The sequence below is a fragment of the Hippocampus bargibanti genome, linkage group LG01 (genome assembly GCF_051943395.1).
Source record: "Hippocampus bargibanti isolate YZ-2025 linkage group LG01, ASM5194339v1, whole genome shotgun sequence".
Lineage (NCBI taxonomy): Eukaryota > Metazoa > Chordata > Actinopteri > Syngnathiformes > Syngnathidae > Hippocampus > Hippocampus bargibanti.
This window is the reverse complement of record NC_142734.1, coordinates 7,738,710-7,749,334: the sequence shown is the minus strand read 5'-3', so window position 1 is coordinate 7,749,334 and position 10,625 is coordinate 7,738,710. Positions and strand designations below refer to the sequence as shown.

Sequence of the window (10,625 nt, the reverse complement as noted above, 5' to 3'; positions counted from 1 at the left end):
AGACCTTAAGGATAGAAACATATTTCCCACTATGGGGAACAGATGTATGAGGAGAATTTAATTGTTGGCAAATGATACATGCATGTAATCTTTAGAGTAAAGTTACATTAATTCAAACATTACTAAAAATCAATATTTAGCGAAAAGATTCGCCAATTCTGCAAACATTATCATCGGTGCTAATTTACAAATTGTTGCAAGTTTAGTTGTAAATAAATAAAAACAGACTTCTTGCATTGATCATTAAAGAACAATTTTAGTCACACATTACACTCAATACAAAGTGATTGTCAAATCAGAATACAGACTAACAGATGTAGATGTTGGGTTTGATACTGACAAGATTTTATTTAGATACGACTTTTTGTGATTTTATTTATTTATTGTTTGGGTATCACTAATGTATATTGTATGTATATCACTAATGTACTCTGTGCGAAGAAAATATTTTACATACTTAGTGCGAAGCTTATAAATAAAATATATTATTATTATAACTCATTCATCGTTAAATTCGTAGTCTTTTGGAATTTGCCAGAATTTAAGAAAATGAACTCGAATTATATTTGACTGTTTTACGGCAAATACACGGATTCAATTTCCGAACGTCGTCACTTGGAACAGAAAGGCACGCCCACTTAGCGCGGGTTAACAAGTTTAGATATATACGTACATGTATTGTACAAGAATAAGAAAGCCTTTAATAGTCCCACAATTGGGAAATTTGTAATGTGTACTGAAGAGAAACCGCCCTAATGACGACTTTTACTAGCAATTTACTTCAGCACATGTATTACAAACAACTAGATCATTGTCATCTCGGTAAACTTTAAAAATGAATTTATAGCTATTCATGCACCGTGTAATGTAGGCATACTTCAACGCGCCCCACACAATATGACCTAAATAGAGACGGAGCAATACTGCCCCCTTGTGTCAGTCTACCAACACTACAGGACACTGCTGAAACCAAGGCAGTCAGTCACAACCAAATAAATCATGTTTGAGGAGACCTTTTATTCAAATGCAAAATATATTGTGGAATTAAGAGCATGGCAAACATGTCAAATATTGTCTCGGAATGGATACTATGGCTATTTTAAGACTTTAACCAATTTGCTACAATGATAAAGCAAGCCAGTGGTTTTGAGCCAAACTCTTTCAATGTCACAGTACATCAAACCATTATTGTGAATGCGTGCACGTATAAATATTAAATTCCCCATCTAAAAATTTATATATTGGTAGCAGTAGTTATAACAATATTGGGCACCAGCAAAAGTGGGAGGAAAAATGAAAATAAATCTCAGGCATCTTGGAATGTGTCAAACAAAGCAAATTTTAAGACTCCTTACTGAATCCATTCATACTATTCCTGTAGTAGTATGTTGTATTTGTCAGCAGTAGCAAAGGTCTCGGCTTTAGACAAATGAAATCCATGGCAAAGAGCTTGTAGGGATGTCGAAAGCTAACTGCAAAACAAAACCCCAAAAAATGTGACAGGGTAAAAGGCGAGGAAGGAAAAAAAAAAGTGTGATTCTTTTCATCTTCAGCCGTTCATGACCATCCTGACCAGTTCTGTGAGGAGAGAGAAAAAAAAATGTCAGAAGTGAATGCAAACATGCTTCCCCCATATTGAGCCCACAACATAAAAAGTGGTCAAGAGGACACCGAAGGAGAGAAGGAGGTAAAGTGATCGTCTCTCGCTCTCGTTTAGGCAGCTTAAGCATTTGGCTGTTTCTATGATCCCAACAGCTGGTTAGAGAAGTGCTTCACTCCAGCCGAGATGCAAAAAGAGGGGAGAAGACAAATTCAGTTTTTTTTTTATCAGCACAGGGGGCCAAACAATTAGCGCAAGTGCAACTTGTTGCAGTTTTCTGTTAGTGGGGGATTGGGAGAAACGTGTCCCTCCATTCTCCCAAAGAAATACTTGAAAAGCAGACATGTTTATCAGTGAAAGCTAACTGGCCTCATTGAATGTTTCAGTGAAAAAAGCAACACCTACAGTTGACAACACCGCCATAGAAGAAAAGCTGTTTCAGAGCGCCGCTGGCATGCAAATGAGGAGCTGCCGTGTCATCTCAAGAGCCACCGGTAGCGATGATCTGACAGAAGGCGTTCCATGTATAAAACAAGCCGCTTGCCTGTATGTGCACCCCCACACAACCCCTTCAGAAATCGGAATGGGGCGGGGGGTGGCACATGCAGGTGGGGCATGCTACAGCCAGGGGCTAAAGACAGACGGCTATAGGAGAAACACGCAGACGCAGATGGCTGCAAGTCGGCCCACAGCTGCACAACTCGCAGAGAAAGACCACAATGGCTTTCCCAACCCCAGACGCACATCGACAAGTTCGCTCAACTTTGAACTTCCACCAGCTATACTCCTAAGTGTTAGGGAGGGTGATGGTGAGTTGATTATTATCATTATCATTATTATAGAAAAGCTAGGAAGCAGCAAAGCCTTGGTCGTGCCACCTGGCGCTATACCCAGTGCCCGTACCGGCCTCAGCCTGACATGATGTGGCGCACAAACACTGTGGGAGAAGAACAGTTACACACTTTGAGTGCTCCAAAAGCAGTGAAGTCACCACATATTAGACAACGTGTTACACTCGTACCCATGTTGTCCATCACGTTTCAAAACAATCTCACACGATGAAACACGTGAGCGATAGAAGATTTCGCGAGAGCATCTAAAGTGTCGTACGGATAAGTGGCTCGGACTGTCACAACACTTGCTTTCTTCAAATATTTCCTTTAATGTTCATTTTCACACACACACATCTCACCTTCATAATTGATGGAGCCGTTTGCGTCTTCGTGTCCTGCCAAAAGAGTCTCCACTTCTTCTTCTGTCATTTTCTCACCTGAAAGTCAACAACAAGGTATTTTGCTAGGACCTTAAAACAAAGCAGGGATTTACGGTCACACAATTTACAGTGAAGAGAATGTTTTTGTTAAATGCAGAGGCGCCTTGAGATAAGGTCTATTGAATATCACGCTGCAACTCGTGAAGCAATGGATATTTTACTACTATGGAGCAAAACAACATAAGCAATACTCATACTTATTCTTCAATCTCTGAAAATAATGATGGATTACTACAGTTTACTGAGGAGTTCTAACTTGCTGCATGGAAATCAATGTGTGTGAGTTTTAAAGAATAATGTCACTTCCATTAAATTATTCACTGCCATTCACAAATCTAGTCGGGAATTGAAAATGTGACATAGAGCACCATTCCCGAATTTGTTCGGCTTTTGTTTTTTCATGCTTGGGTGCCGATAAAGCGCTGGCCACGCCCTCTTGCAATGTTTTTTACTTTTCCACAAGGGGGAAGCAGTTTCCTTTTTTGTATGCTAGTGCTTTGTACCAGTTTCAGCTGTTGTCAAGGCACTATCTAAACCAATATGTATGTATTGCATTGTATTTTGGAAAGCTGCCCTCATTACAAGCTCATATAACTCCAGACTCATGTAATTTAGGAATTAACTCTTTTTTTCTGATGAAAGAAGAGAGTCTAAGGTTTCTGATGCTGCATTGAATGTTTATATAGTCCTAAAACTCAATATTCGGTGGGTCCCGGAATTCAAGTGACAATGACAAAAACCCTGGCACTGAAGTGGACACATTTTTGCAAGTCTGGCAGTGAATAGTTAATTTTAATGCGAAAGAATTGAATACACAAGTGTAATCCCAAGGTAAAGTAGTCCTGAAAATAGCAACCAAAAAAACTTCCTCATTCTGTTCAGAAAGGTCCTGAGAGGAGCACATGCTAGGCTAACAGAGGCAAACCTTACCGAGGGTGGTGAGGACATGGCGCAGCTCTGCGCCCATTACTGTTCCGTTGCCTTCCTTGTCAAAGACACGAAGTCCCTCCACAAAGTCTTCCATGGAACCCTGATCTTTATTTTTAGCAATGGTCTGGAGCATGGGCAAGAACCTCTCAAAGTCCAGCATCTTGGTGTTCATTTCTGACAATACAAAGAGAACTCGCAAAGTTAATCACATCTATTCCGAGGTTGACAAGCCCCCAATTTACATTCAATCTCAACAACTAGGAGGGAGTTGCATAAAAGCCTGTCTCACCCTCAACTTTGGGGTTTCCCAGGACCTTGAGGACATCGGCAGTGACAGGGTTCTGTCCCAGGGAGCGCATGACATCCCCACACTGGCTGTAAGAGATCAGTCCTTCGCCTGTTCTGTCAAACAGCAGGAATGCCTCCTTAAACTCTGTAAAGAAATGACATTAAAGGAAATATGAAATTCACCTAAAAACATATATATATATAAAATAAATAGGTTAAAAAATGTCCGGACATGCACACGTTTGGAAGAAATGCTAGGTCAAAAGAATGATAAAGGCAAATTACATTGTTATGACAGAGCATGCAGGATAAAACAAACAATACAGAGCGACAGAAGCATTTGATATCAAATGTGTTGAAAACCAAAATGACCTGGGAAGGAAACAAACTTAAAGCAACATTAAGCAGCTCAGGTAATGCTGGAGATTTGACTTTCTGCAGTAAAGACACTTTTCAATACTTTAATCGGCTCTGTTACATGAGACAACCTTGCAGAAACCCTCCAACAGGGGACAACAGGGACTTAAATGGCACCATCACTGTTACTATGTTACTATGATGATAACACAGAGGCAATATAATGTCAATATGAAAATGCACACAGCTGGCTCTGAATTCAATTTCTGAGAGGGAATACAATTAGCACGATTAAAAACAAAATTCCAGTGAAGTTGGGATTTTATGGCTGCTCCGCATTCTGGAAAGTTGAGTTTGGGTCATGTTTAGAACTGTGTGACATCACCTTTTCTTGTAACTATATACAGCAGTGGTCTCAAACCCACGGCCCGCGAGCCAACTGCGGCCCCCGAAAGAATATTTTGCAATAATTTATTTTGTATTCATTTTTCCATTTATTCATTTAATTCATTTTTTTTGTGTGTTAAAAATAAGGTTTTGAGAACATTGGAATGTTTTATCTGTAATTTTTCTTGTGGAAATCCTGATGCGGCCCAGCCTCACCCAGACTCTGCCTCCAGCGGCCCTCGGGTCAATTGAGTTTGAGACCCCTGATACCTCGTCTTACTAAACGCTTTAGCTAATGAACTTTTTGCCTTACGAACATTAAATTCGCGAGAATATAATCCCGGCATACAAACTAATTTTCGGAAAACACACAGAGCATCACAATGGCTGGCGGACTGGTTTTCGGCGGAAGAACACCAAACCACATGGCCGAACAGCGCCACCCTGGCTGCCGGACTACTTTTCCACACCCACTTCCTTTGAATGCACTCAGTGCAGACGTGGTTTGTTATGGAGAGGGTACTTTTGCTAAATCAACCATTGCTACATGTGGCGAAGGGTGTTTCTGTGTTGTCTAAGCAACGGTCTCAGGCAATAGAAGAGGTTAAAATTTTCTGTTGATTTGGATTAACAAAAAGCAGCTAGTAGGGGACAGTGTGTGAGGGTATTATTGCCGAGAAAGCACGGCAACTTCATTCAGATATCATCAAGAGGCTACTACATCAACGACTATCACAAGGCAAATAAAACGACTATTATACGGTAGTTTATTTCTTTAATTACAATACAATAGCACATTTGTTATACATAAAATAAGGTATATTTTGTGTAGTTTTAAGGCTTATTCAGTAGAAAATTATGTTTTATGGGAACCTGGAAACTGATTATTCTAATTTTTAATGGTTTCCTATCGGAAATTAATCTTTGGAAGACACAATTTTCGCCCTACACACACTTTCTGCGAACGAATTAAGTTTGTAAGATGAGGTATTACTGTACACTGAATGTTTTGGGAACAGAGGAAATTATTTCACATAGTTGCTTGATGTACAGCTACAGTTTTTCAAACAGTACAGGGTCTCCGCTTTTGCATTTTACGATTCATATTGAGCTACACATTCTCAATGGGAAACGGGTCTGGACTGCAGGCAAGCAAGTCGACTTACTACTCTGCACTCTGACTCATTACTCATGCTGTTCTAACAGGTGCATCAAATAGATGTTACTTGGATGACAGCATATGTTTCTTCAAAACTCGTATGTTACTTTCATGGTTGATGGCGTCTTCACAGATGTGCAAATAACCCGCACCGTTAATTCTATCCGACCACAGATGCTGCCTTTTGAACTTCACATCCATAACAATCCGGATCAGTGTTCTCCTCTTTTGGGATACAACATGCACAATTTTCCAAAACAGTTGGAAATGTGGGCTTGTGAGAACACAGAACAATTTCACTTTGCATCAATCTACCATAGCTGAGATCAGGCTGAGAAAAGCCAGCAGTGTTTCTTGCCATTATTGACAAATTTCTTTTACTTTGCACATACGGATGTAGCACCAAACCTTTACCAATGTTGGTCTTCTGAAGTGTTCCATAGCTAAAATGGCGATATCCTTTACACATTGATGGCGGGTTGTGACGCATTGCAACATGAGGGATCAAAGGTCACCTGCAGTCAATTTTGCCTTTTGACCTTGCCGCTTGGATATAGTGATTTTCCAGAGTCACTGAAACGTTTGGTGATATGGACTGAGGATGATGAAATTACAAATTCCTGATGAGGAACATTGTCCTTAACTGACATAAATGACATCTTGGATTCCCAATATTCCAACAATCACTTGAGTTTGTGTACCAGCTTTATAGCATCAATTGATGTGCATCAACATTACAATGACTGATTACCAGAGACTGGTATGGAACAGTCCAATTGTCCTGGACAGATGCCCATTTTGTGGACACAGGACGAGAAGGTATTTTAAAAATGAGGGACTAAGTAAGAATGCAAGTGGGTTTTCATTAATTCCTTTAATCGTCCCTAACAGGGTTAACTAACTACGGACAACAATTTCACTAATGACTGACAAAAACACACCCAGCCTGTTTCACGTGTGGAATACACCAATACAGTTCACCATTTCAGACCGAATGTGATTTTGTTTCGTTCATGTTCGTATGCGGCAGAGTTTGACCTCCCTTTGCTTCATCCTCCATCCAAAAAAAGGGTATTTAATCGCCAGTCAGTCTGGTGACGAACGTTGGTTGTGTTGACAGCTAAATGCTCTTTTGGTTGACATTTAAACATTTGTAAACAACTCGACCCAGCCAGTTATGTGAGCACGAGTTAAGATGTCAACATAAATTTTGGTGACCATTTTAGGTACATCTGGTGACGTTTAGATATCTGCATTACATATTTAGACTGTCAACGTGCATCACTCTATGGGAAGTGAGGAGGCACATATTACATCAGTGTTGGGAATTGAAGAGCCATTTGCAACTCAAAAGCACTTTAAACGTATGACAGATGGGGATGGAGGACGACGATTCTACAACTACGGATGAGGGAAATTTGACAGAAGGGTACTTAGGTCGCAGCCGGAGGACAAATCATCAAAATAGGGTAAAGCACCCATCTCGGCTGATTACCACCACAAGTTATTGCAAATTAACCGTTATCGGCAGCAAGCCAACATTCAACATTATCAGTTCTTATCTGTTCATCTGAGATGAATGCAATTGGAGCAAAGAACATTTACAGTAAAGTCTCATTATATCGATATCGGTTATATCGATAGTACTGCTTATTACGATACTATTTCTATGAACTCAATGAGAAAATTACATGCCCGCAGGATCAGATATATCGATAGTCCGGTTGTATCGATATTTTTTCCGACTCCCGAGAATATCGATATAACAAGACTTTACTGTATTTATTTATTGAGTAGAGAACACTGGTACAGTAAAGTCTCGTTATATCGATATCGGATATATCGATAGTCCCGGTTATATCGATACTATTTCTATGCACGCACGGAGAAAATTACATGCAAACAGGGTCGGATATATCGATAGTCCCGGTTATAGCGATATTTTTTCGGACTCCCTTGAATATCGATATAACGAGACTTTACTGTATTTGGTTGAATGTTTTACTTTATTGGATTCAGTAAGAACAATGGGAGAGTTGTTTGTAATTAATATTTTAGAAGGTGGTTAACATGAAGCTGGGTCGAAATGCATTCGGTGTTAGTTTCGCCACTGATCAGACAAGCATGAATGAATTTTACTTTTATATTACTGCCTAGTTCATTTAAAAACGTGTAAAGTGTTTTAGCAAATGTCTTGGATAATACAGTATCTGATAATATTATAGGTAAGCTCTAAAATGGTGAAATGTGCCAGGAAGTCAGGCCTACCAAAAATCAAGCCCAGCTCACTTCAGGCAGTGTTTTGAGTCCCCCCCCCCCCCCCCCCCCCGTTTAAAGGAATGCGCCTCTTCCCTTCTGGCAGTAGACAACTTTTCCCCAGCACCATATTTGGTAATGGAGGAGTGGAGGAAAGGAGGAGGAGAGTGCAAGAACAAGGAACATGGCCTAGTATGCCTATATTGTCAACGGTGCTCAAACATACAGCACATTACTGTGTGCAGCACCAAAAAAGGGGAAGTGCGTGAGAATGACTGCCTTGGAATTAATGAGACAGTTAATGGTAACCTGACACAAACCAGGAATGACAAAAGACTATTCACATAACTTTTTTTGGGCATTGCAGCATCGTAAACACACCTACCAACTTTGGTATTGTTCTGTGGCGCATGTGAAGGACTTAGACAGAGCAAAAATAGCTCAAAGCACCGCAATCACATCAACAACAAATCTGTCAATGTGAACATGCAAACCAAGTCCCATATTAGTCCTCTACGGACTTACCACAAATCTGTTCCAGGTTAAACTCAATCTGTGAAAAAACAAGCAGTTGCAAGAGGAAAGAAATAAAACTGTGAGAGGAAAATAAGTGTAGGAAACTAAAAGCGCGTCTGTTCTGACAGGAGGACGACAACTCAAGCAGGGAAGACAGCGGAGACAAGGGGCAAAGTGCCGTCTGAAACGAAACACAATGACACAAAAAGCGTGGTCATCGAAGATAAATAACACAAAAAGCTGAGTACTCACCTTGAATTTGATCGTCCGAGAAGTCAGACTGTTAAGAAACACGATTGAGCTAGATGAAATGGGTTGGCATTTGCAACGACGCAAAGCAATGTTAACAGAGGTTTACTCGTGCATTACCCAAAATAACCCTACCATATAGTAGGGCTATGGAAATTAACCGTGACAAACATGTTTATCATTATTCATATAAACAATTTTTATAAGTAATTTTTTTACTGGATGATCTTTCATCGAAGCTACACGCTAACATTAGCTTCGAAAAAGTTGCACTTCCGCTAGCAAGAAAGCGGCGACCACAACGGCATTTGGAAGCGCAATACTTGGACCAAGCCATCACATCGATAACTAAATGACATCCGAATCAATAATTTCCGAACGAGATTGTGTTATTTGTGTCGAACGGAGAGAAAACTCACCATGTCTGAAACGGCTAAGGTGTGTCCCAGAGAAAAGAATGTGACACTGACTGCTTTCGTGAGTCACGTAGAACAGTGATGCCCTAACTCGACTGGGGGCGGGGTGAGGATTAAAAAAAAAAAAGCAACGTCATGACATCATCATAGTGACGTCCAGGCAGAGGAGCCATATTTGGTGAGGGCACGAACATTTATTTTAAAGGACAACCGACGTCTCCAGGACAAGTTGTTTCCATAATTTGTAAAATGGCTTCAAATGACTTCTACTGAGCGTATTTTACAAATCTTCCACTGCATATAGCTATATTTTACATTTTAAGACTCGCGCTGAATATTCAGGAAGTCTTGTTTTTGAGTTGGTGACGAGTCCTCACGTTACGTCATGAAAGGACCCTCCCCCCTGACCGACAAAAAGACACATTGTAACAGTCCGTCATCACGTCAATGTATTTTGCTCTACTGTTTGTCTGAAAACCTTGATGTTGCAACCAAAAGCTGCCAGAAGGGGGTGTCCAAGCTCCATGGAAGGAATTTATCAGCCTGTGGAAACGGGCTGATTCATTCCTCACAGGAGCTGGTCGCCATTTTTGGGTGCGACATTTACCCCTGCCCGTTTGCCTCAAAATTGGATTGGATTGGATTTGCCTTTATTAGTCTCGCAGTGGAGAAATTTACATTTCAATGCAGCAAAGTTATGAAAGAAATGAAAGTAGAAAAGCAAAACACAGGAGCTGCTGGAAAGGCAGCCACTCTCGCGGCGCCGTCTTGAAGTCAAAAGAACAAAAAAAAACCTAAATAACAAATAACATGACAACACGAAGACACAGAGAGATATTCATTCTTAAGCACTTTCTGTACCCTCTTTGTTACATAAATGACACGGAAAAAATTATTTAATCGATTGCAAACTTGTATGCTTTCCTCTTCAGAACTATTTGAATCATATTCATAACTGGATGTGTAACAAGAAAGCATATTCTCCGAATCTGAATCCATTGTTTTTATTTTTCAGCAATGCAAGACGTCTTGACGTGACGTCACGAACTGGGGGCGGGAATTCCTGAAAATTCCCAATTCGCAGCTCAATTTTTTTGCAGATTTTGGACACTTTGAGTCATTTTTATTGGTATTTTGCATTTGAATAATCATACTGCGTGTTTTGGGTATTTTAGATGCGATAAAACGTTTTTC

General features: G+C 40.2%; 1 protein-coding gene across 4 annotated transcripts; it reads right to left on the bottom strand.

Annotated features, from left to right (window-relative positions):
* Nucleotides 1–997: 997 nt before the first annotated feature.
* On the bottom strand, nucleotides 998–9,555 carry LOC148902935 (myosin light polypeptide 6). Of its 4 annotated transcripts, none has more exons than XM_088993284.1 (7): nucleotides 9,435–9,555; nucleotides 9,019–9,046; nucleotides 4,093–4,236; nucleotides 3,804–3,977; nucleotides 2,793–2,870; nucleotides 2,479–2,537; nucleotides 998–1,578 (listed from the first exon to the last, which is right to left on the bottom strand). In XM_088993284.1, the coding sequence occupies exons 1-6, from the start codon at nucleotides 9,435–9,437 to the stop codon at nucleotides 2,509–2,511; spliced, it is 456 nt and encodes a 151-aa protein (XP_088849410.1). In that variant the 5' UTR covers nucleotides 9,438–9,555; the 3' UTR covers nucleotides 998–1,578; nucleotides 2,479–2,508. The 4 variants fall into 4 exon arrangements, with proteins under 4 accessions (XP_088849410.1, XP_088849421.1, XP_088849392.1 ...); XM_088993295.1 differs by having other exon boundaries at nucleotides 2,491–2,537; XM_088993266.1 differs by having other exon boundaries at nucleotides 2,504–2,537.
* Nucleotides 9,556–10,625: the final 1,070 nt, after the last annotated feature.

Excerpts from the sequence above, each read along its gene's own strand:
- LOC148902935 (XM_088993284.1), bottom strand. Across the intron at positions 4,237-9,018 it reads CTCGGACGATCAAATTCAAG|AGTTTAAGGAGGCATTCCTG; the intron begins GTGAGTACTCAG and ends ATTTCTTTACAG. Across the intron at positions 3,978-4,092 it reads GGGAAACCCCAAAGTTGAGG|AAATGAACACCAAGATGCTG; the intron begins GTGAGACAGGCT and ends TTGTATTGTCAG.